The sequence below is a fragment of the Carassius gibelio genome, chromosome B3, assembly GCF_023724105.1.
Source record: "Carassius gibelio isolate Cgi1373 ecotype wild population from Czech Republic chromosome B3, carGib1.2-hapl.c, whole genome shotgun sequence".
In the NCBI taxonomy this organism is placed as follows: Eukaryota; Metazoa; Chordata; class Actinopteri; order Cypriniformes; family Cyprinidae; genus Carassius; species Carassius gibelio.
In genome coordinates this window covers 15,585,499-15,613,190 of record NC_068398.1, presented here as the reverse complement: position 1 = coordinate 15,613,190, position 27,692 = coordinate 15,585,499, and the positions used below count along the sequence as shown (strand labels likewise).

The following is a 27,692-nucleotide window of genomic DNA, read 5'->3' as shown; positions in this document are numbered from 1 at the left end:
TGGAAATCCAATCCAATCTTCCTCCCAATGCCGGGGAACACGCACACACACACACACACACACACACACACATCTTTTCCAGTGTAGAAAATAGTATTTCACTCACCCAAGCCCCCCTCCTCCCACCCACTCTCTCTTCTCTCTCTTATTCTCCTGTTCATATTATGTGCAGAGGAGCACAGAGAACACAACCCGTGCATTTCACACGGACATCCAGATAAGAAGACAGACTAGTACAGAGATGCTACAGTAAACTGACATTATAGTAGCCACGCGTCTTCCTTACCGCATTTACAGTCCAGATTTACACGAGAAAAAAAAGTTGGCAAGAGAGACCTTGACCTGCCTCGCGACCTTTTTTCATCTGCTTTAGAAAGTGGAAGGCACCAAAGCCATGCTACAGAGAAAGTAAGTTTCCTTTTTGTATTTTTAAGATAATCAACTCCCAAATGTGCTGAAGTCATGGCAGCGCTAAGGCGTAAATTTGGAGAGGACTACCATGTGGTGAACACGAACAGAGGCGCGTCTTTCCCGAGCGCGCCGGTCAAGAAGAAGCGCCAGCGTTTCGTGGACAAGAACGGACGCTGCAACGTCCAGCACGGGAATCTCGGCGGAGAGACCAGCCGCTATTTATCTGACCTGTTCACCACGCTGGTGGACTTGAAGTGGCGCTGGAACCTTCTCATTTTCATCCTCACCTACACCATCGCCTGGCTGGTCATGGCCTCGATGTGGTGGATCATCGCGTATATCAGAGGGGACTTGAATCATGGCCATGACGCTTCGTACACTCCGTGCGTCGCCAATGTTTACAACTTCCCGTCGGCGTTTCTCTTTTTCATTGAAACCGAGGCTACCATTGGCTACGGTTACCGCTATATAACTGAGAAGTGCCCTGAGGGCATCATCCTGTTTCTGTTCCAGTCTCTGCTGGGCTCCATAGTAGACGCGTTCCTCATCGGCTGTATGTTCATTAAGATGTCCCAGCCCAAGAAGCGCGCGGAGACGCTCATGTTCAGTCAGGACGCGGTGATCTCACAGCGAGACGGAAAACTCTGCTTAATGTTCCGCGTGGGCAATCTGAGGAACAGCCATATGGTGTCCGCGCAAATCAGGTGTAAACTCATAAAGGTGAAAACACACACACTGCACACGCACAGCTCTGCTTGGCCTTTAGTTTATCTAATTATTACAACACAAATACTACAAATAAAACCATAAGTAGTTTAGACTTCACTGTCTATTTAAAAAATAATTTTCTTTCAAATTTGACTGCAACAAAAATGTAGTACATTTATATTAAAAGCTGGCGGCAGCTGTTTACAGAACATTATGGGATTGCTGTATTTCACAGTTTCAATTGTTCCTTAAATTAGCCATATAATGTAAATTCCAACATATTTATTTACGTATCCCAAAATTTACTCTCTAACGATGTTAACAACAATACTAGATAGCCTAATATAAAGACAGCATAGCCTTCCATTAATAACACACATGAAACTAAAATAATTTAATCAACTAAACACCTAAAATGCCACATAAAATTCTCAAATATAATACAGAACAAAGTGTCATTTAAAGGCTTGGAATTAAAATAATGTGCTTTACATTTTATATAAATATATAAAGAAAAAGACAATATTTTACTGACTTACAGTAAAGTGACTTACAGTTAACAAATGAACAGGATTTTACAAAAAACAGTATGGTTAAACAAATTGTAGCTTTTCTTTAAACTACCAAGCTGTTTAACAACTTTTCATTTACATTTTCATTCATTCATTCATTCATTCATTCATTCATTCATTCGCAGGTTTTTATTATGTGCCAAGATGCAATACTGAGATTACTATTCACTAAGTATTTGATGTTATTGTTGCTGTCAGTATATGTGCAGTTATGGTGCACTTTGTTTATTTTATTATTTTTATTTTATTTTACTTTAATACTCTTAAGCTGTTTAGCATTGTTGTATCATTAAGTTTTATCTATTTATTATTATCTTTTTTTTTTTTTTGAGTTTTGTCTCTTTTGGTATCTTTTTAAAATATGTTACGTGATGTACAGCAGGCAATGGAATCCATTTGATTGTCAGAAATTTAATGAGTTATAGTGGTGATTCCCATAGCAAAGTTTGTCTATGAACAATAGTTAACATGAGTACTAAGTGGTGTGGTGGCACTGAACCATAAGCAGAATGTGCGTCCGTAGTGGAAATTCATATATTTATACCAAGCTAACAATATGTTCTTGTTTTTTAAATTGTGTAAAACATTGAACTTCAGAAATATCAGAAAATAATTTTAATATCACAGAGTTATTATTTCCATTTCTTCTTACCAAGAAAACAGGAGGCTGCTTACAAATATTTTAATCATTTTTTGCAATGCTGGAATCAGTAATGTGTAGGAAAAACTCTTGTCTGATTAATTTCTTTCATATTGTCATTCTGTTAAGGTTTTTTATTTTTTATGCTAGTGTATGGATGCATGCCAGTATTAATATTTATACATTTTAGGATGGAGCTACATCTTAAAATGTCTTATTGCTGGATCAGTCTGGTGTTTGCAAACCCCTGAGTGTTCTTTAAGGGAACTGCATGGGGTTTGTGAGTTGATAAAAAGCTAATAATTATAAAAAAAATAATAATAAAAACAAAAATTTATTAAATAAAAAATTGTAAAACAAAAATGATCAAAATAAAACTTAAAAATAACTAATTTCTATGTTTACCTGCATATCCTGTGACCATTAACAGACATGTTAAATTATTAAAATAGTAACTTTTCATTTTATACTGAGTTTCTCTAGTCATAAGATCTGAAATTTTCCTCAGAAATGCACTGTCATCTTTCACAGAAAGCATACCGAGCAAAGATTTTTCAGAATATGTGACAATCAAGGGACCTATGAAATGTGATTTAGCAGAGAGTCAGTACAGCTGAGAATTTGAGGCGCGCGGGTGCCCCTTTCACAACTGATTACCAGTTACATGAAAAGGCATGTTACATGAAATTTTATTATTGTAATCTCGACATGGACAGCCATCATCACAGCTGAACAAAATGAGATTACAGTGACAAAAGGCTCAGATAAGAGAGTTTTACAGACGGCTAACTGTGCCAACATCTAACATCTGTCACTTGTAACCAGTGACATTTAAACCGACCTGCTCGCTAATTGGAAGGCGGTTCCACATCAGCGACATTTCTCTCAGTTTTAGAGGGTTCGTTCCAAAATGCAAAGAGAAAAGACAATGTCTCTGGGTTTTGAGCCCATAAGCCTCTCTAAGACTCCTGCGGGAGCTGAGGTCACAGCCAGAAAGATGTCGGAAAATTTGCATTTGCACACTTTTGAAGGAGGATTTTTTTGTGGCTTACAGCCTCATGCAATGACTTTCAAAGCCTTAGAAAATGTAGCAGAATAATTTGCAGATGTGCACGTGAGAGCACTGCTAGAGCTTTACGAAATATATTCTGAGGGGGAGAGGAGTCGCTCTTGTCAATGGAAGCTTTTTTCTAAGGAGATGCTTACATAACAGCTCTAGTAGAACCATACTATGTGTTCTTACACTGCGCTTTGATGCTACTGTGTTAGTGAGTGAGTGAGTGAGTGAGTGAGTGTGTCTGTGTGCTGTTTCATATCAGCTCAGTCAACAGAAAGGCTTAAAATGAAATGAATAAGGCATGGAAGCTGACACAAGGACGACAAACTCACACAATAGGATTTCTTCCTAGTAATTGATAAATAGGACTGTCAGTCAAAGGCTGCTGATACGGTGAACAAAGAGGTCAGTGTAATAAAACTGAACTTTTATGGCCGATATGCTTTGAAATTGTGTGATCATCTGAATCTATTCTATAAAATAATGTTAGAATAACTGATCTCAGCCTGCAGAACAATTATAGAGTTAAAAGCTGGTGAATATTCTTCAAAGATATGGATGAATGACCTTTCAGGCCCACTCCAAAAATCTTTCGGGGAGCTTACACTAATTATCTAGTGCCAAGTGAATGCTGTGATTGATTAAGAGTCTTTGGTCAATGGCGTCTGGCTTAATGAAGCAGACTGTCAGTTTAAGCTATGCTGAAGTTTTTCTCTCAATGAAAAAAGAAGAACCAGGGGTATAGAGTATAAACAGGGAAGGCAGAGTAAGTTAGTGAGAAATAGTGAAAGATAGTTTGCCAGAATGGTATGAGGTTGGGACGGCATCAGGGAACACAAACAAAATTGACAGGGAGAGAAAGAGAATTGGACTTATTGGAAGTAAAAGGGGGTAAAATAAAGAAGGAGAAAACCGACTCAATAAAAAGAAGAGAGTGGTGAAATGTGAACATAAATTGGAAAGAAAACATTTCTCTCTCTCGCTCTCGCTCTCTCATATAACCCTAAATCTTTTCTCATCAGTATTTTTTTCAATGTGCTTCAGGGCTATTTAAGCAGCCAAGAGTGTTTTTTATTTTTTTATTTTTAAAGATCCCACAGCCAGAGCACAGAAGATGTGGAATATGAATACAAAAATAACTTCCATAGTTCTCAGAAAAATTGTAGAAATGAAGGGGTTACAGAACAACTATAATAAACAAAATATATAATATAATATAATAAAAAAAATATATAATAGCACTAGTTGGATGTGCAGGGTCTTGCTTATACAATAATTGTTGAAGGAGGCTACTTGACACTTAAGAGCACTTAACATATACCTATCTAATCTGGCATTGCTTTCTGTGTTTTAATCACATACAAACCAGCTCTCACTCTTTCTCTCTCTCTCCATCCTGCCAATTTTTTTGTTAAAGCCGGCATATCCAGTCCATTTAGATTCAGTCGCCCACACACGCTCACACACAGTCTCAGTCATTCCCAGTCACCTTTTGTCAGATCATGTCTCCTCATGTCGGATAAACAAAGCAGACACATCTCAATTTTGCTTTGATTATACTGATCATGCATTTATAACTTTTTAATTTATAACAACTGTGAGATGCACACTGAAAGGGGCACACTTAACTGTTATGATTGAACGTGAAGGTTTACAGTGGATCTACGACATATGGTGTGGTGTTTTGTAAGAGCGTGTGTGTGTACATCATTCACTGGAGATGCAAGTAACACACTGGAGACAGTCAAACCAGAAGGACCGTCTCTCAGTTCATCCTACATTCTCTCTAATAGGCAAATATAGAGACATTGCACTAACCCTAAAATTCCTTTTAAAGGAAAGTCAGTAAAAAAATTCTTAATGTCATTATTTACTCGCTTTCATGTCACTGAAAACATATATAAATTAATGACAGAATTACCTATCCCTGTAATATTTTTTGCTTGTTCTGTTGCTAATTGCTCCTTTCATATCCTCTAATTTGAGAGAAGCTTCAGCATATGAATTTTTCCCAACTTTCTGTTGTATCTTCAGTTTCAAACAAATGAAGAGGTATCTATAACCTTCCTCTCACCTAATTACAGTTCTGAGTCACTGTCTCTATTGTTTGTGAATTGATGAACAGAGAGAGGGTAGAGAGAAAAGAAAAAAGGACAGATGAAAAGAGCAGAAAGATGAAAGGAGACAAAGATCGTTATCATAAGGGACAAAAAGGAGAAAATACAAGGCATGAGTTGATAGAGAGTGGGAGACAGAAACAGAATTCAGCCTTGAGTTTCAGGAACACACAAGAGCATTCTAATGCAACATGGTAGAAATGAGGAGCAATGAATATCTCTCCATCTTGTGTGAAGGTCTGGGTTGAGTTGGGCAAGGAAACATGAGCAAGATGAGAGGAAATTTGACAGTACTTACCACAGTATATAGAATAGAATAGAAAAGAATAGAATACAATATTGAACACATGATTATACCACAAAATATATATAATAGAATAGAATAGAATATTTGAAACTTGAGAGTAAAACAATATGCATAGAATAGAGCAGAATAAATTAGAATAGAGTAGATGACACTTGAGAGTACCACAACAGAATAGAACAGAATAGAAAATAATAGAGGACACTTGAGAGTACCACAATATTAATAGAATAGAATAGAATAGAATAGAAAAAAAAAAAAAAAAAAAAAAAATATATATATTTTATATATATATATATTTTTTATGGTGTTCTATTCTGTATGTGGTACTATATATTCTGTATATGGTGTTCTATTCTGTTGTGGTACTATATATATATATATATATATATATATATATATATATATATAGTCTCCTCCACTATTATTGGCACCCTTGGTAAATATGAGCAAATGTGGCTGTGAAAATAAATCTGCATTGTTTATTCTTGTTTATACCTCCTGAACAACATGTGGGCTCTTTGATTATTATTTTATTTAATTTTGTAAGGCTTTCAGACAAAAAGACGCAACTAATCTCTGCAATTATCACGCTGTGATCCTTGGAGAGTCTTTGGCCACTTAAACTCTCCTTCTCACCATGCATTAGGACAATATACAGGTGCATCTCAAGAAATTGGAATGTCATGGAAAAGTTATTTATTTCAGTAATTCAACTCAAATTGGGAAACTCGTGTATTTAATCATTTCAATGCATACAGACTGAAGTGGTTTAAGTCTTTGGTTCTTTTAATTGACATGATTCTGGTTAACATTTAACAAAAACCTTCCAATTCACTATCTCAACAAATTTGAATACTTCATATTTTTTTGTGAATTGTTTGCCTTCTGAAAAGTATGTTCTTTTACTCTTCATGTACTCAATACTTGGCAGGGGCTCATTTTGCTCAATTACTGCCTCAATTCAGCATAGCATTGAGGTGATCAGTTTGTGACACTGCGGAGGTGGTCTAGAAGCCCAGGATTTGAGTTTGCTAGCCAGTAAAGCACCGCAACTCCATGTTCGTTTAACCAACTTTTGGTGCTTTTGGCAGTGTGGCAGGTGCCAAATCCTGCTGGAAAATGAAATCAGCATCTTCAAAAAGCTGGTCAGCAGAAGGAAGTATGAAGTGCTCCAAAATTTCTTGGTAAACGGGTGCAAACTTTGGTTTTCAAAAAACACAATGGACCAAAATCACCAAATGACATTGCACCCCAAATCATCACAGACTGTGGAAACTTAACACTGGACTTCAAGCAACTTGGGCTATGAGCTTATCCACCCATGGTTTCCAAATGAAATGCAAACTTGCTCTCAATCTGAAAAGAGGATTTTGGACCACTGGCCAACAGTCCAGTTCTTCTTCTCCTTAGCCTAGGTAAGAAGCCTCTGTCAGTGGTTGTCTCCTGGACAACTGTCAGATCAGCAGTCTCCCCCATTATTGTGTAGCCTACTGAACCAAACTGAGAGACCATTTTGAAGGCTCAGGGAACCTTTGCATGTGTTTTGAGTTGTTTAGTTGATTGGCATCCTCTGTCACCATATTCTAATTTGTTGAGATGAAGTGAATTGGTGGGTTCTGTGCCGCCCCTGTCAGCTAAGAACAGGAAACGGAGGCTACAATTCGCACAGGCTCACCAAAATTTGACAATAGAAGATTGGAAAAAGTTGACTGGTCTGAAGAGTCTAGATTTATGCTGCTACATTCATATGGTAGGGTCATAATTTAGCGTAAAGAACATGAAACTATGGATCCATCCTGCCTTGACTCAACGGTTCAGGCTGCTGGTGGTGTTGTAAGTGAAAGTGAAAAAAAAAGTGAAAGTGAAAGTGAAGTGACATTCAGCCAAGTATGGTGACCCATACTCAGAATTTGTGCTCTGCATTTAACCCATTCGAAATGCACACACACAGAGTAGTGAACACACACACACACACTGCGAGCACACACCCGGAGCAGTGGGCAGCCATTTATGCTGTGGCGCCCGGGGAGCAGTTGGGGGTTCGATGCCTTGCTCAAGGGCACCTAAGTCGTGGTATTGAAGGTGGAGAGAGAGCTGTTCATGCACTACCCCCACCCACAATTCCGCCCGGCCCGAGACTAGAACTCACAACCCTTCGATTGGGAGTCCAACCCTCTAACCATTAGGCCTTGACTTCCCCATTCAGCAGACAGCAGATGTCTGTCTAACGGTGTGGGGGATATTTTCTTGCCACACATTGTGCCCCTTAGTATGAATTGAGCATTGTTTTATACACCACAGCCTACCTGAGTATTGTTGCTCACCATGTCCATCCCTTTTTTGGACCAAAATGTATTTTTGGATGCTTCAACAAATTCTACCTGATGCTCTGATGTCACATGAACTACCTGAGTGACCACAGGCTCCGTGTGTCTCTGCTGTCTGTGAAGTGACTGTTGATTTTTTGAGAATATAACCATTTTGCATTTGTGATGCCACAGGACAGATTGGCTCTTGCTGTTTTGAGGGCTGTTTTATCTCCTGATCTGAATGCTTCATCCCTGGTCTTTAGCAGCCCACAAACCTCTGCTGTCATCCATGGCTTTTGGTTTGCATGTGTGGTGATGGTCTTGGTAACTGTCACATCAGCAGTGCCCTTTTTTTATATATAAGCACTCACAGTTTCAGTGTACTCCTGCAGGTCTGTGAGGTTGTTGTAGGTGGCTGCCTCTTTAAACATGTTCCACTCTGTGCACTGAAAGCAGTCCTGTAATGTTGAGGTAGCATCATCTGGCCAAACTGTGATGAGTTTTTGAACCAGTTTGGCGAGTTTCAGAAGTGGTCTGTATGCTGGAACACTGTACACTTCACAAACCCCACCAGCGATGAACAGTGTTTTGTCACTTACCAGACAGTGCTTTGTCTCTGTCCGCTCAGTAGCAGGGAAGTCCGTGCAGCTGAGTAGCGGAGTCTGAGATGTTGTCGTTCAACCATGTTTCAGTGGAAACAAACACACAACAATCCCTTGTCTCATGCTGTGTGGACCTACTGAGTTGAATAAAGTCCAGTTTATTTTCCAGAGAGCGAACGTTTGAGAGCATGAATTATGGAATTTTTTGCGATAAGGTGAAACTAACAGACATAAAAACACAGTTCTTGGGACCCGGAGTAGCCACTGTAACCAACAGCGCCACCATCGTGGAGTTGAAACACATATTCATTCTCACATTTTATGAGTTCTAAATTACATTTATTTAGGGATGATAGAAACCCATTCACATTGTACGATTGAATATCCTTGTCTAAACTCACACACAATGATCGTAATGATAACAAAGTGCTGATTGTGTAAGCAACCTCATAAAAGCTGAAGAGAAACCCACTCCCACTGCACTTCAGCTGGATCTGTTTGATCTCATTTAGCGTGTCTTACAGCAAGAACAGATGTTTTCTGTTGTGGAGACAGTCACATGTGTGCTGTGATGAATTAGTTAATTGCTGATAATTTGATTACAGGGACAGGTTTTGACTCAGGTTGACTGTGTGAGTGTGTGTAAAGGTCTTTGTGTGCCGATCTTTTGTGAGCATAAAGGTCTGTTTTAAATTAGTTTGTGTGTGTTTATGCTTGGCAATATGTTTGACATGAATGAAAAGGTTTAGAATTGCTTATAAGGTTCATGTACATAACCTCAAATCACTTGAGTGTATGTTCATAGGACACGGGCATACTGGGAGATATTTATGCCTTTGTATGAATATGTATGCTTTGGTGTATTGTGTATGTGTGTGTTGCATGGCTGGCAGTGATGTGTGAAATGTAAGGTGGACAGCATGTCATTTGTCTTGTCACTGACAGGCGTTGGCGACATGTGACCCAGCAGTGATACAGATAGATGAGTTTATTACGGAGACACACAGGGGTTATACGTGTATGACCTTCAGCAGTATAAGATACCCACTAAGAGGTGCACATTACATTGTCTGTATAATGCATGTGCATTTTATTGGGTAATTCTACAGAGAAGAAGAGAGAGAGAAAAAGAATGCAGAAGCCAATTTGAATTGCACAGTAACGGTTCAGTTCTGTAAGACTGAATAGTTTTTTTGGTTTGCATGTGATTCTGAGTAGAAACTGAGTAGAGAAGTATTGCATAGAGTAGAATAACTCCTATGAACATATATGCACTGTTCTAAAGAGTTCTATAGAATTTTATATTTAGTTTGAGAGCAGATAGATAGATAGATAGATAGATAGATAGATAGATAGATAGATAGATAGATAGATAGATAGATAGTTAGATAGATAGATAGATAGATAGATAGATAGATAGATAGATAGATAGATAGATAGATAGATAGATAGATAGATAGATAGATAGATAGATAGATTGGCCACAATTATTGGCACCCCTAGAAATTCTTATGAGTAAAATATTTCTGAAGTATATTACCATTCATATTTTTTTATTTTTAGCACACCAGGGTGACTAGGAGCATGAAATTGTCCAGCCATGACTTCTTGTTGCACAGGATTATAAATATGAGGAACACAAAGGCCAAATACCCCTTAATCATCCACCACAAGGAGTAAAGCCAAAGAATATAGTTCTGATGTGCAGAACAAGATTGTTGAGCTTCACAAAATAGAAAGTGGCTGTAAAAAAAGAGCTAAAGCACTGAAAATCACAATTTCCCCCATCAGGGCAATAATTAAGAAGTTCCAAACAACTAAATATGTAACAAATCTGCCTGGAAGAGGACATGTGTCTACAGTATACCACCCTAATGCACAGTGAGGAGGAGAGTTTTAATGGCTAAAGACTCTCCAAGGATCACGGCTGAAAAATTGCAGAGATTAGTTGAGTCTTGGGGTCAGAAAGTCTAAAAACGAGTCACTACATCACCACATGTTAGTCAGGAGGGTTTCAAGAAATATTCTCCTTGCTCATCCAAAACAAACCCTGGTATTTCAAAAGGCACTGGCTTCCATGGTCAGACAAAACAACAAAAAAGAGCTTTTGAACAGCAAACCCACCAGATTGGTTTAGTACAAACAGGAATAAAAAGTACCCCATGTCCAGGATGTCATGGTCAGATACATGGCATCACGTATTCAATCAGATACCCAAAGATAAAAAATCTAAACCAGACTGCCTCTGTTAGAAATCTTATAATGGGCTGTGGTTGGATCTTTCATTAAGACAAAAATCTAACACAAATATTAAAATCAACACAAAAATGGGTCACTGAGCACAAAATGAAGCTTCTGCCATGGCCGTCCCAGTCCTCTGATCTGAACCCTGTAGAAAATGAGTGGAGTGAACTGAAGAGAAGCACCAACATGGAGCAGTGAATCTGAAGGATCTGGAGAGATTCTGGATGAAGGAATAGTCTCTGATCTCTTATCAGGTGTTCTACAAACTGTTCAGGCATTATTGGAGAAAACTCAGAGCTGTTATCTTGGGAAAAGGAGGTTGTAGTAATTTGGTGCCAATAACTGTGGCTAACGTGAACAAGAGAAAGCATTTATTTCACAACGAGATTTTCTACATCGATAATTCTTTGAATGAAAGATCAAAAGAATAAACAATGCAGATTTATTTTCACAGCCACATTTGCTCATATTTACCAAGGGTGCCAATAATAGTGGAGGGCACTGTGTATATATATATATATATATATATATTAAATCTGCTAAATGCATACATTTTAATTTAATTTTTAATTTAATTTAATGTAGAAAAACTGCTTCAACAAACAGTTAAACTAAACTGGGATAATAGTTAGCAATATTACTATTTATCTGTATATTTCATCAAATAAACTCATTAAATAAATCTTGGTGAGCAAAAGAGACTAAAACAATAAACTATTAACTATTAAAACATTACAACAATCTTTCCCACCCCAAATTTTTATTGCTCCTCATGGGCTGCCTTCCATTTTTAAGTCTAATCAAATTGGCACTACAAGTAATTTCAACGTAAACTACATTAAACTTAAGGAAAAAATAGCTGAATTATGTATTGTAACTTAAAGCATGAAGTTGGAATTGGTTAAATCAATTGAATGTGTTAAAGTAGTGTGAAAACATATGTTGACATGCATTTGTTGATCAAACCATTTTATGGTGTTACGTAAAACAGAATAAAATATACAATGTCATATTTTACTTTTTTTTGTAGAGTTCAGTAGAATAGGATATATAGATTACATCATAAATTTCTATCTTAGAGTTTAATTTAGGCTGTAGTATTACCCTGTTAAGTGTAAAAGTCCCATCTATTTGCTTGTGAGTACCCCGCCCCCCTTCCCTCCCCACAGCTCTGCTGTCAAAGCCACTGTGAGTCAGCGGAAGGCAAAGCAGTGAAATCCCAGCTTTTATTCACCCATGCACATGACTGAGTCAAATGGATGGCTGCTGGTACCTGCTGCAGAGGAAAGAGGTTTCAATCCACCTCCTCCTGATTTCTCTCTTCTTTAATACTCTCTCCTTTCTATCTCTCTTCCTCTTTCCTGTGGGATATGAAGAAGAATGACAGGTTTTATCTGGCAGCTCTTTAGTCTACAAGGCACACATAAACACACAGATAAACGTTCAGTCACATAGATGCATTCAAATGGCCATTTGAATAATAGCTTTTTCTCTTCAATCACAGAGGTGCTGCTTTTAAGATTGCTTTGGCTCTGTCTAGCTGTGTGGCTTAAAAGCCAATGGTTACTGAATTAAGACAAGTACAGCCTTTAGCTTGACATCAATCAGCGTTAATGTAAGCATTAGAGCTCATCAGACCCATGCAAACATCTCATCACTTTACATCTTATTCAAATTAAGGAACTTGCTCATCTTAAACAGTTTATCAATGCTGCCCACTGTGATTTGGTGTGAATGTGTGTATTTAGCAGTGTTATCCTGAAATGTTCAGGAAAGACCATGTGTACGATTTGCTGGTCTGCTTCTTGAACATAGTAATCTGTCTTTTCAAGCTTAATTTAAAGAGACAGGAGTAAAAAAAAAAATACCATTGCCTAGATTTAAGAAGCAGAAGAAAGCAACAGAACGTTTGTGTTTTAATACAGCCTGCTGGAAAATAGTGTAATCCCATTCATACTCAATACAACAAACCTTCCAATGAACCCCACATCGTGTGTACAACAATGGTGGCTTCAGTCTCATGAATTATATATTTTATTTACATGCCCGGGAGGAAACTGAACATCAGAGAAACAATCAAAAGCAATGCTGACAGGTTTGAAAAGGAGGTGATGTTCTTAAATATTTTAGTATCTCATTGGTGTGATTATCTATTTGTCCCAACACTTGTGTTCAAAATACATTGGGAGGAGAACTCACTATTAATTACTGTAGATGCTTAGTAGCATGCATATTAAAGCATATTGGCTGTTTTACAAAGCATATATTCTGCATGACCATATTCTACATCCAAAGCTAAACTTAACTACCTTGCTCAGTATTAATAAGCAATAATTAGGAGTTTACTGAGGCAAAAGTCGTGGCTAATAGTTAGTCAATGGACCTTAAAATAAAGTGAGAACATAACTACAGGTGCTGGTCATAAAATAAAAATATCATCAAAAAGTTTATTTCAACTAAGAAAAAAACCAAATTCAGTATCTCATAAAATTTGAATATTGTGGAAAGGTTCAATATTGAAGACCCTTGGTGCTACACTCTAATCAGTTAATTAACTCAAAACACCCGCAAAGGCCTTTAAATGGTCTGTCAGTCTAGTTCTGTAAGCTACACAATCATGGGGAAGACTGCTGACTTGACAGTTGTCCAAAAGACGACTACTGACACCTTGGACAAGGAGGGCAAGACACAAAAGTTCATTGCAAAAGAGGCTGGCTGTTCACAGAGCTTTGTTTCCAAGCACATTAATAGAGAGGCGAAGGGAAGGAAAAGATGTGGTAGAAAAAAATTTGTACAAGCAATAGGGATAACCGCACCCTGGAGAGGATTGTGAAACAAAACCCATTCAGAAATGTGGGGGAGATTCACAAAGAGTGGACTGCAGCTGGAGTCAGTGCTTCAAGAACCACTACGCACAGACGTATGCAAGACATAGGTTTCAGCTGTTGCATTCCTTTGTCAAGCCACTCTTGAACAACAGACAGCATCAGGAGCGTCTAAAGACAAAAAGGACTGGACTGCTGCTGAGTGGTTCAAAGTTATGTAAATTTTGCATTTCCTTTGGAAATCAGGGTCCCAGGGTCTGGAAGAAGAGAGGAGAGGCACACAATCCACGTTGCTTGAGGTCCAGTGTAAAGTTTCCACAGTCAGTGATGGTTTGGGGTGCCATGTCATCTGCTGGTGTTAGTCCAGTGTATTTTCTGAGGTCCAAGGTCAACGCAGACGTATACCTGGAAGTTTTAGAGCACTTTGTGCTTCCTGCTGCTGACCAGCTTTATGGAAATGCAGATTTAATTTTCCAACAGGACTTGGCAATTGCACACAGTGCCAAAGCTACCAGTACCTGGTTTAAAGGACCATGGTATCCCTGTTCTTAATCGGCCAGCAAACTCGCCTGACCTTAACCCCATAGAAAATCTATGTGGAATTGTGAAGAGGGTAATGTGATATGCCAGACCCAACAATGCAGAAGAGCTGAAGGCCACTATAAGAGCAACCTGGGCTCTCATAACACCTGAGCAGTGCCACAGACTGATCGACTCCATGCCACGCCGCATTGATGCAGAAGTTCAGGCAAAAGGAGCCCCAACTAAGTATTGAGTTCTGTACATGCTCATACTTTTCATGTTCATACTTTTCAGTTGGCCAAGATTTCTAAAAATCATTTCTTTGTATTGGTCTTAAGTAATATTCAAATTTTCTGAGATACTGAATTTGGGATTTTCCTCAGTTGTCAGTTATAATAATCAAAGTTAAAAGAAATAAACATTTGAAATATATCAGTTTGTGTGTAATGAATTAATATAATATACAAGTTTGACTTTTTGAATGGAATTAGTGATATAAATAAACTTTTTGATGATATTCTAATTATATGACCAGCACCTGTATTTCCCAAAGTTTTCCCAAACAATTGAAGTTCTGTCAACATTTACTCACCTTGATATCATTCCAAATCTGCAGGAAGAAAAAAAAATGAATATAGAAGTCACGTGCCTTTATTTGAATTGTTTAAAAATAATGTTAAAGCTGATAATTTGATAGTTTGGTCTGTTGAAAGGAAGAAAGGAAGTCACACTGGTTTGGATCAATAAAATATGAAACATTTCATTCTGGCATGAGCTAAAAAAAAAAAAAAAAAAAAAAAAAAAACATTAAAAAAATTTTTAAGTATAAAATAAAAATAGCATAAAGTAATGGCTTTAAGTAACTTGTAGCTAACTATAAGATATTTATGGTAAAATAACTATTATGATAGTAATTTAGATAAAAAATGGTTACATAATAAGAGCAATTGTTATACTATCACCTTTAAAGTGACATTAAAAATTAAAAACATATTGATAGCTGAAACTCAAATTAATACGCCTGAGTTAAGACCATGGTAAAAAGTTAAATTTAACTAAAAAAAAAGTAGGTATATACTACCATTCAATAGTTTTTCAATAGTCTCTCGTGCTCACCACGAATGCATGCTAAACTATACTGTAAAACAATAATGTTGTGAAATATTATTACAATTTAAAATAACTTTGTTCTATTGTAATGTTTTGACATGTAATTAACCTGTAAGCTGAATTACTCCAGTCTTCAGTGTCACGTCATCCTCCATAAACCATACTGATATGCTGATTTGATGCTCAAGAAACAAATTATTATACATTTTGTAAACAGTCGTGCTGCTTAATATTTTTGTGAAAACTGTTATCCTTTTTTAGGATTCTTTGATGAATAGAAAGTTGAAAAGAACAGCATTTTCTCCAAAATAAATGGTACTTCCCAGTACTAATTACATTACACACAGTTTTTGCCTCGCTATTTCTTTACTTTTTTTTTTTTACTGTAAATGCTACAATATTTTAAATAAACTTAGCTACTGACACACTACTACAAAAAATAGTCAAGTTAACGCTACTAATTTTTTTGGGAGAGCAAAACCTGTCCAGGAAATACTAGACTGATATAGTGGGGAATGCAAGACAGGAGTGCTGCTAAATAAAAAGCAGTATGCATGTCGATTTTTGGCAGGGATGTGTGTGTGTGTGTGTAACTGGATATAGGTAGTTGGTGTGATACGACTTCACGGTGGAATTGCTTCTTGTGGGTTGATAGAGAGTTGAGTAGACACTTAATGCAGCTGCTCCAGAACCTCTGTGTGGGTGAAGGTTGTTTATCCGTGTGTGTGTGTGTGTGTGTATATGGGTGGGATGGTGTGATTTCAAAAGTATGTTTATATTCTCTCAAGAGGTGTAAATGTGTGCAGAGGTGAATCTACTGTATGTGTAGAAATGTATGTGTAAGTGGTTGAACAAAGTTTTACATCATCATCAAAACTGTATATCATCTTTGAACAATTAAATGACAGTTAACACTCAATAAGGTTTTTTTTTTGTTGTTGTTGTTGTTGTTTTTTTATGTGTTAATTTTTCATGCTGCAATCAATATAACCAATTAATGGATAAACCAGCCTTACTGGTTACTGGATCAATTTCACATTAAAGCCTTAATCAAGTCAATTGGCAATGCAATACATCTGATCGATGTAGGGCTAGTGGCTCTGGCACAAAAAACAAAGACACACCTGCTATCACATACTGACAGACATATTTTCAGAGTTTGATCTTTGTGTGTCGTCTCGTGGTGAAATTTCCCTCACTGTCTCAGATTTTTTAGCCTAGCCAAGAATGTGTTTGCAAGAGAAAGTACAAGACAAAGAGAGTAGGAGCAATAAGAGTGAGATGGAGAAAATAATGGGGTAAGAGAGAGATAGAGAAATGTCATACTGTGTCTGTATGAGCATTATTAAATTTTTCTGCTTGGGCGCACTGGATGTAGGAGTTATAGGCCCTGTCCAGCAAGCCTCCCCTGCAACCAGAGTTCAAACTCACCTAGCAACTCGATAGATTCATCACATCATATTAAATAAATATTCATCTTACATGCCATATTGGCTTCAGCTTACTGATCAGCTGTTTTCAGATATGGATTTGAATCAGCTATGAATCAGACACTTCGGAGAGGTGTTCTCTTCACAGATGAATCCTGGTTTTCACTGTAGAGGGCAGATGGCAAACAGTGTGTATGGCATCGTGTGGGTGAGCGGTTTGCTGATGTCAACAATCAACTGATCAGCTGATATCAGATATGGATTTGAATCAGCTATTAGCTATGTACAGACCTGACAGTCCGTTAACAAAGGTGTGCAGTTTAAGCTCATTTGGATTTGTGTAATGTCTAAAGATGCAAATATGTCTGATTATATATAGTATATCAACTTTTATTAAGATTTATTACTAAGATTAATTATTAAATATTATTAAGTCTATTTTACCCACAAAGGTTGTATTTATTTGATCATTAATACAGCAAAAACATTATATAATATTGTAAAATGGTACTAAAAATAGAACATTTTAAATGGTATTTTATTTTAATATATTTTATTAAATTTTTTTTTCCCTGTGATGGCCAGGGATGCATTAAATTGCTCAAAAATGAGTGAGAAGACATTAAAAATGTGACAAAAATTAATATTTGTATTTTAAATAAATGTTGTTCATTGAACATTCTATTTATTGAATCATGAAAAAAATATATAATTTTCACACACAAAAAAAATATATATTAATAATTGAGTGCCAATAATAAATAATAATAGAGCACCAAATCAGCATATCAGATTTCTAAAGGATTATGTCACACTACAGACTGAAACACTGTATCACTGCTGGAAAATCAGCTTTGTCATACCAGTAATAAATTACATATTAAATAAATTAAAATAGAAAATAGTTATTTTAGATTGTAATACTATTTAGCAATTTGACTTTTTTTACTCTTTGTTTTTATCAAATAAATGAAGCCTTGGCGAACATGAGTATTCTAATTTGTTATAATACAGAACGGTATGACCTAAATTTACACTAAACAAAATTATAAACGCAACACTTTTGTTTTTGCCCTGAACTCAAAGATCTAAGACTTTTTCTATGTACACAAAAGTCCTATTTTTCAAATATTGTTCACAATTTTCAATCCTGTCAGATAATCCATCCACCTCACAGATGTGGCATATCAAGATGCTTATTAGACAGCATGATTATTGCACAGGTGTGCCTTAGGCTGGCCACAATAAAAGGCCACTCTAAATTGTTCAAATTGTTTTAAGGGAATGTGCAATTGGCATGCTGACTGCGGGAATGTCCACCAGAGCTGTTGCCCGTGAACTGAATGTGACTTGACTTTACTACACCCATGAAGAGAAGTGGACAATCATTCCACAGGCCACAATCAACAACCTGATCAACTCTATGTGAAGGAGGTGTGTTGCACTGTGTGAGGCAAATGGTGGTCACACCAGATACTGACTGGTTTTCGGACCCCAAGCCACCCCAATATACAGTAAATCTGCACATTTTAGAGTGACCTTTTATTTTGGCCAGCCTAAGGCACACATTCGCAATAATCATGCTGTTTTAACCTGTGAGGTAGATGGATTATCTCATGAAAAATGGGGGCAAAAACAAAAGTGTTGTGTTTATAATTTTGTTCAGTGAAATAATAAAATACATTTAATTAAATTCAAATAACTTTAGAACATTAAAAACTACAGGGAGGTTAATCAAAAAAGAAAGAAGTAAGAATAAAATTACAATTAAATTCTAAGTTATCTTCCTTTCACCTGTATTTGCTCTATTTAGGGACTGGAAAAGCTTCCCCAGTTTTGTGTAGTTTAAATGGAATATGATTCCTTCTGGAAGCTTTTAATGCCTCATCGAGCTCCATATTTTTAAGTAATGGGCCTATTTATAAAGGGTTTTTGGTTTACATCCCATGAGGCTGTTCTACAAGGCCCTTTGGAGATGATCTTAGCCTAAACAGCTCCAGTAAGACCACTGCACTGAGAGATGATGATATGGAGACTTGGAAGTGAGAGGACAGCCGCTGAATGTAAGAGTGCTTCCCTTCCACTTGGTATTCAGAGCAACATTTTAAAGAAAATAATTATTGTGTGTGCAGCTTCATCCGTTGCCTTTCCACACACAAACACAAACGCTATATGTAGAAAGACACAACCCTCATGCTGGAGTTTCCTCCTCTACTTTAGTTTGACATCGTCCTGTAAATCATCTGGTCTTACATTTCCCTAGCTTCCTGAACAGCCACTCTTTATCATCTTAAATCATGGCTAAAATGACACAGTGCTTTGTAAGCATTTCTTATCTCACCCCAGCCTCCTCCTTTGCTCCGTCTGTGTTTTATTTCACTGTTCTGAGCACTCATGCTTGTCAGAATTCCCCATTCACTCCTTGCCAGCCACAAACACTCTCTCTCTCTCTCTCCACTTGCCTAAAGCGAAATATTTCCCTCACACACTAAACAGCATAAATGTCTCCCTCAATTTCAATATATTCTGTTATTTCGGGTCTGATTACCATAAACTGTATACAGCAGAAAAAATGTAAGTATACATGCTGACATCCTTCTTTCAATTTCCTATTTCCATTTCCATCTCCATTTCTCACCATCCTTGATTATCTTTTTTTTTTTTTTTTTTTTTGATTGATTGTTACTGCTGTAATTTGTCTGGGTTATTGATGTTTTTGATGTTGATGATGACTTCCCTGTCTCTCACCAGTCTCGTCAGACCCCGGAGGGCGAGTTCCTGCCGTTGGATCAGTGTGAACTGGATGTGGGCTTTGGAACAGGCGCTGACCAACTCTTCCTAGTCTCTCCCCTCACCATTTGCCATGAGATCAATCCCAAGAGCCCCTTCTTCGACTTGTCCCAACGCTCGCTCATGAACGAGCAGTTTGAGATTGTCGTCATCTTGGAGGGCATTGTGGAAACAACGGGTGGGTAGAATCTTTCACTCCAATCTCCATTTATTTACCAACAAAATCTGGCTTAACACAATTGTTTATTTACAATATTGCTCAAATCCCTTTAGTTATTTTTATTAGTTTTCATGTAAGAAATATGAGTAACACTTTACAGTATGGTCCATTAGTTAATGTTAGTTAATGCATTGACTAAAAATAAGTAAATGTTTGTTAGAGTATTAATCTTTGTTAATATAAGTTAATACAAATACAACTGTTCCTTGTTAGATCATATTTAAGGAAGTCAGATTCCAGCACACAATAAAGAAAATTAAAAAGTCACTTTTTATTTCAAAATGCATCACACAATTGTGATTTTTTTTCTCTCTGAATTCTGACATCTCACATTTCTGTTTTGTGTTTTCTGCCACAGAATAAAATAAAAAAGGTAATTGTGACTTTTTTCTTTGATTTCTGAGTTGTATTTTTTTCCCCACTACTAATTAAAAAAATGTAACAGCAATGTTTTTATTTATTTGAAGAATAGACAGGAACTAACTGCATCTTCAAAAGAGTCCAAAGGAGTCCGTAGACCAAAAAAAAAGAAAGAAATAGAAATAGAGAGAATGGGTAAAAAGACCGTATACTCTGCCAAAAAAAAAGTTATCAAAAGCAAGATAAAATCAATATAGATTTTGTCATATTGATTTTATCTTGCATTTGATAACTTGATTTTTCTTTTATCTCACAATTCTAAAATTATTATCTCTACAAAATATTGAGAAATAAGCTCAGAATTTAGATAAATCTGAATTATGAACTAAAAAGTCAGAATTACCTTTTATTTATTTATTTATTCACTCATTCATTTTTTATGGAAAAAAAGATCTTCAAAGATGGTATGAATTTCGAAAATCAGAAATTTAAGTATGTCTGCATAAATATTCACAATTTTTCTGCTGAATGAAATGAATGGTAGTCACGCCCAAAATAACAGATTATATTAATAAATGCTTTAAAGTTTTATATTGTAAGTTCTTTTTAATGAGTGTTACCAAATGATCTTAACATTATCTAAAGAAATGCTCTAATGCTCTTTTTTCACATTTGTTTTTGTAATATGCATATAACATTTCTGACAAGAACAAAACAAATGTGACAATGACAATTAAATTTTCTCAAGATGTGTTCTCTGAAAACAAGTCTCATGCAAATTTGCTTCCCAAGTAAATTTATCTTGTTTTAATGGCAATGAGATTTTAATGGAAAACATAACACGATTTCTAATTAAGAAATTTTTTGCAGGGTGAACATTTGTCATCATTCATTTTCATTTATCAAATCTAACTGAACATATCACTTTTCTCACACGTTCTTTGTACTTTACTTCATAAACTGTGAATACTCCTCTGTATTCTTCCTCGCACCCCTCAGTCTGAATGGATGCAATAGGTACACAGTCAGGTCAGCAGCGTCTTTCTGATTGCATTATCAGGCCTGTGCTGTTAGAGGCGCCTTCTGCATAATACATTTGTTTTTTTGTTTTTTGTTTTGTTTTTTTCAGTCACATGCTTGTCATTTTGATATGTGCTACAAACCTTGCTCGAGTTTGATCTGTTCCTGGTGTCTTTTATGCTGGCAGAGTGCGAGGAAGTGAAGTAACTGAAGAAGGCAGGGTGGGATTTTCTTTTGAGAATGTGAGAGTAAAAAAAAGCGAGAGACTTCTTTTTCACTGTACAAATAAACAGAAATATAATTTGAATTTTCATTTCCTGTCTCCTTCTCACCCTTTAAATCAAATATGATTCTCATTTTCAATTTTAGAGGTGTTTTCTAAGCTTAACTTAACTGACAGTTTCTGCTACAAGAAGGGCACCTCAGATCATTGGAGTTATCCATGCTATTAATTGCATTTCTAAATGATATGATTTATCTAACAATAAAATTAAATATAAATACCTAAGATTATCTTGCTCTTCTGATCTGTTTTTATTAATATGCTGAATTAGATTTTATTTTTTCACTTGTATTTATTTGATATTACATTTTGTCCTGTTTTACTGTTGAATTTATTTCAGTTTAAGTACTTAAATAAAAAAGCTAAACAAATATTGTCTGGGCAGCTAATGAAAATAAAATATGTTGTTAGCCAATATTTTGTATTTTTTTTATTTTTTTATTTCAGCTTTATTTCAAATAAAGAAAATGTTTAATTCTATTGCATTTTCATATTGAGAGCAATGCATAAAAGAGGCAATAATAACAACGTATTAGAATGGAAAATAAATAAACAAAGAAAAACACAGTAAGTTACCATATATTAAGAATTACTAATATATATATATATATATATATATATATATATATATATATATATATATATATATATATATATATATATATATATATATATATATATATATATATAATTATTTTTGTTAGTTCTTTCACATTATCTAACCGTTCAGAAGAAAAACAGGAAATGTAATTCAGCTTCATGTGTTATTAGTTGTTTCACTGTAAATTACCTCTGATAATAGAACAGCTTGCAGGGGGCCTTTCAATTTGAACTCTCGCTCTCTCCGGGAAATGATATGAGATGGAACCAAAGCAAGGAAGGGTATTACATAGCCTCTGTGTCAGTGATTCCCATTATTACAGGAGTAACAGCAGTGAGAGACACAAACACCCTCACACGCACACTTATCAAGCGTATCAGTGCACACTAGAGGAAGGCTCCTGGTAAACCATTTCTTCATTCACACTTTCATTCAGTAATTAATTTCTTGTCAGGCCAGTAATGTGGCAAACAGTCATGTGGTGAATTGAAACAGTTAAACACCCTGCTGATCGAGAGCTGAGGCCTGTCATGTACTCATAAGTGCTTATTGATCCACTGAAGCCCTGGACACAGACAGAAATGTCAAGTTAATCATTTTACACAGTGGTACAAGACAAAGCCACAGCTCTGTATGACTTTAAGGGCTGTGCATGAACCTTTGTAGCTCACAGTATTAAAAAGCCTCATTTTAATTGGCATCTTCTCTTTTTAAACCCTAATATGAAACAACAAAGAACTAAATATATGTGCAATTTAGTCAAATAGACTACACGCATGTGTGGAAGCGGGAAGCATGAGGCTTCTTTTAATCAATACCATAGATCAGACCAAAGGAGACAACAGACAGACTCTAATTATGTATGCCGACAGAGTATTGCGCAATCAAGGGTCTTACTGTGAAGACTGTGAAATTTGTCTTGCTTTAAATGAGAGCTTAAAAAGCTACTTTCAGCTGAACTGCAGTGAAGCCATTGATACGTTCGCAAAACCTCTTCCAGCATTGATCCATCATTTAAGCCTTTAGATGAAGCCATGCCACCCCGTTGCTCCTGCTCAGCACGATCACTCTGGCAGCAAAATGTGGGATTTTCAGTGTGATTAATGTCATATAAACTGGTTTAATTACATGGGATGATGTAGTGCCAGCAGAAGAGACCGAGTGAGTTGTTGTGATCTTCATCCTTCATTTTTGAAAACTGAGGCTTGTTCATGTTTCGCATTAGGTGCTGCTAATTAGTAGGCTATTTAATGATAATTATTAAATCATGACCAGGCCCACACAAAAGCGCCACAGACACCTGTCACTGATGATTCTTTACATGTCCCCTGTCTTTGCATATTTGTTTATTAAATATTTGGCTAATCTGATGCTTATTTGTAATACACCCAAAGCCAGTTTAACAGATTTCATCATGTTTACGTTCAATCTGCTAAAAAAGTGCAGATTCTTCCCTAAAATCAGCACTAAAACTGACTGCAAAAGCCTGGGCCTGATTATGAATTAATAACCGTGCAATATCACAATAGCAAGAGTGCTGACTCACTGAATGTCACTAATGATGTTAAAAATTTATATTGCTTTTAAACAGTTAAATAAACAATTAGTAACTTACAATTTAGACAGTTTTTCTGGATACTTGGTGTATTTTTTAAATTAATGAGTGGTTTAAAAAAAATATTTGGATGAATGATTTAGAAATGAATCAGTGTTTTTAATCAAAATGTTGAGTGAGTGATTCAATGTCTCACTCATGATCACTTGGTCAGTACAGGAATGAATCAGTGCTTTGAATAAATCGGTTGAGTAAATTATTCTATGTTTACATGGACATCAGTAATCTAATTAAATACCTTATTCTGAATAAGACAATATTACGTGTAAGATGTTTATATGAATTGCTTTTAGAATATTACTCTGTTCCTGTTCCCATTATGTTCCTGCTCTTTTGTTTGCTGTCAAATGGTTGTCCACTGCCGTCTGTGTATCCTGTGGCAAAATGTGGCGAAAAGTCCCACTCAACGTTAATAGTGTGATTAAGCAGTGTACATGTCTATAGTGCACTTCAATAATGCGACTAAAATAGGAATACTCCACATGTCCTAATTCGATTTGTGTTTACTTTGAGAATGACTTTAGCTGGATTAAGGTAATCAAACTTCTCTGTTTACATGGTAGATTTTTAATCAAAGCATTGTCTTATTCTAGTTCAAATCTGAATATTATTGTCCATGTAAACGTACCCAATGACTCACTCATAACTATTTGACTGGTTTGATAATGAATCAGTGTTTTAAACAAACTGGTTGCATGAATGATTTAGTGTCTCTCTCATAATCACTTGTGTAAATAAATAAATCTTTTTTTTTCTTTTTTTTTCACAAATTAGTCGAGTGTATAATTAAATGGCTCATTCATTATCACTTTTTTCATTCATGAATGAATCAGTGTTTTTAAGTTGCATGAATGATTCAGTGACTCACTCATGATCACTTATTCGGCACATGAATGAATCAGTGTTCTGAATAAATAGGTTGATATGAATGATTTATTGACTCATTCATCACTTTTTTTTAACATAACTGAATCAGATTGAATGATTCAATGACTCACTCACTTCATAAATGAAGGAATCAGTATTTTTAAAATGAATTGGGTCAGTAAGTAACTCAATGACTCACTCATAATCAGTAGTTTTGTTCAAGCATGAATCAGTGTAATTATTCTTTAATGACTCACTTATGATCACTTGTTTTGGTCCTGAATATTTCAGTGTTCAGTGAACAAATCAGTTCAATTACACACTCGTTACACACACTAAACCACCTACTGGCATATGGACATAACCAGCAACAACACAGACACTGCAATATCCCCACCATTTCACAGACTGACAGTCTCAGCCAACTGAATCTGAGGACTGGAACTATTGCATAATATAATCATATACCCTAAACACCATTCTGTTTGTAATGACACAAATGCTACTGCGGCATGACAGCATACATTTTTCCAGCTCTCTTTTTATTTACTGGTTTGTGCCCATGAAAACAAGAATTACAATTTTGCAGAAAATGAGAACAACAAAACACAGTGCATTCCATAGTAAGCTGTTGGCAGTTGTTTAGTGATTTCTCTATTGATTGTTTTTAATTTTATGTTGGAACAGATTGGATTTTCAGTCTCCCTGGCCATGTTTTAAGTGAAAGAGCCTGGCCATGTAAAGCTATGGCTCGGGCTGTGTTTATGACTCACTGAATGGCCCTCTGGCTGAATTATGATTGCAGGAGTCTTAAACCTCTGCCTTGCATGGCCTTCTCACGCACATTATGTACTGAGAGTTTGTAAATCACAATTCTTGGAAGGAAAAGTAACAGGGAAGTATAAATCATTCTCATGGCCAGGCTAACCTGACAATGAAAGCCTCCTTATTTGTAATACATTTTTACCATAGACCTTTCCTCTCCATTGTATTGCTTGTTATTATCTGCTGTTTCTCACAGGTATGACATGTCAAGCTCGCACCTCGTATACAGAAGACGAGGTGTTGTGGGGTCACCGCTTCCTGCCCGTCATGTCTCTGGAAGAGGGCTTCTTTCGGGTGGACTACTCCCAGTTTCACAGCACCTTCGAGGTTCCCACGCCACCCTACAGTGTGAAAGAGTACGAGGAGAAATCCTCGCTCCTCTCCCCACTGGACACGCCGAACAGGGAGCGGGTGTTTTCAATGGACTGCCTGGAAGCAGGTGAGGATGGGGCGCATCCCGGAAGCGCTTCTTGCAAGCTGCCCAGCAAACTCCAGAAAATGAGCTCGTTTGGTAGAGAAGATCTGCAGAGAAAGGTGCTACGCTTGAGTTCGCAGCCACCCGAAAAGGCTTCAAGCACGGGGGACCTTCCTCTTAAACTACAGCGCCTCGGCTCCAGCCCTGGGCAGGCTGATGGAGAGGCACGATTCCACCTCAAAGCCCTCAAGGTGGGTTTCCAGCCCATGGCCATGTCCACGGGGGACCTCCACCAGAGAAGTCTGCCTCCCACCCCAGCGGCCATCCCCACACACCCCCACGGTCCTCCACACACGCCTGGTGGACGTCCAGAGGACAACTTGCCTGCCAAATTAAGGAAGATGAATGCAGATCGCTGACCTAGAAGTGCTTTTAAAACTTTCTCCTAATCTGGGAGCAGTTTTCCATGTTTATGTACAATGAGCACAGACAACTGTGTCCAGATTAGAGCAAAATTATTGTTTTGTTTGGAACTAAATAAGGACTCCTGTAGAGTAACAGCAACAAGTCAGGAATTAGCTTTCTGACCGCACAATGAATGAGTATTTGCATTGGCTTGCACTGCAAAAGTAATAACTTATTTTTAATTAGTATTTTTGACTTTTACAGTAAAGGGTCTAAAAATCGTTGAAAAATGATTTATTTTAAAAAGTTTAATGCCTGAAGATCCTGGAAACAAAATAAACAAAATAAAAACACTTGAAACAAGATACATTTACTTAAATGAAACACATTATATACTGTATATACTTAAAGTGTGGTGTTAGTAAGATTTCTTGTTTTGTTTTGTTGTTGTAAGAAATTAATACTTTTATTTTGCACTGGTGCATTAAACTGATTAAAAGTGACTATGAAGATTTACTTCACAAAAAATTTTATTTGAAATAAATGCGGTTCTGGTGAACTTTTTCAATCTAAGTCCTAAAATAAAAAAGGTATCGCAGTATCCATTCAATACTGATTGAGATTAAAAATATTGAGCAGCACAACTTGATAATAATGATAACTGTTTCTTGAGCAGCAAATCAGCATATATGAATGATTTCTGAAGGATCATGTGACACTTATCACTGATCATGTGAGTAATGATTCTGAAGATTCTGTTTTATCATAACAGGAATAAAATACATTTAGAAATATATTAAAATAGAAAAACTATTATTTTTTTAATTGAAATAATATTTCACAATAGTACTGTTTTTACTGTATTTTTGTTCTAATAAATGCACCCTTTGTTAACAAAATGTTACTGATCCAAAACTTTGGGGGGAACAATACACCTAAATTAAAGATACTTTATTTGAAAACAAGTCTGAGTATCTTATGCATCGTTGATTCTCAAATAATGTTTGATAATTTCAATGATTTTCTTTAGATATTTTAGCTGTAAAATTAGAACAGAATTACTTGTTAAAAATAGAATGTTCTGCAGTGTGAGAACAAGGTGGGGGTGCATAACTAGTAGAAAGCACGAGAAGAAACATTTAATTGGTTTTTATTATTTTATTTATTTTCTGGTTTGTTTGTCTTTTTCTTTCTTTCTATCTTTTTCTTTCTTTATTTCTTTCTTTCTTTGAGGAAGCACAAAACTCCAGCTGGATGTACTGTGGTTTGAATTCTTTAGCTGTTTACTGGTGACTATACGGTCACCCAGTGTGTATCACTCACACACTTAGTAATATCACAAATATACACAATTACAATATGTGCATGCCTACTTCTCATCTCTAGCTGTGTACCATACAACCCTCTGTCATCCCTAGTTACAATTAATAAATTATA

General features: G+C 36.3%; 1 protein-coding gene across 1 annotated transcript; it reads left to right on the top strand.

Moving 5' to 3' along the window:
- Positions 1 to 186: 186 nt before the first annotated feature.
- kcnj19a (potassium inwardly rectifying channel subfamily J member 19a) lies at positions 187 to 27,692 on the top strand. Its single transcript, XM_052551311.1, has 3 exons — positions 187 to 1,131; positions 19,606 to 19,822; positions 25,632 to 27,692. Exons 1-3 carry the CDS (start codon positions 463 to 465, stop codon positions 26,267 to 26,269), a joined length of 1,524 nt encoding a protein of 507 aa, XP_052407271.1. The 5' UTR covers positions 187 to 462; the 3' UTR covers positions 26,270 to 27,692.

Coding starts and splice junctions, on each gene's coding strand:
- kcnj19a (XM_052551311.1), top strand. CDS start 463: ATGGCAGCGCTAAGGCGTAAATTTGGAGAGGACTACCATGTGGTGAAC. Junction 1,132..19,605: donor TCAGGTGTAAACTCATAAAG/GTGAAAACACAC, acceptor GTCTCTCACCAG/TCTCGTCAGACCCCGGAGGG. Junction 19,823..25,631: donor GGGCATTGTGGAAACAACGG/GTGGGTAGAATC, acceptor TGTTTCTCACAG/GTATGACATGTCAAGCTCGC.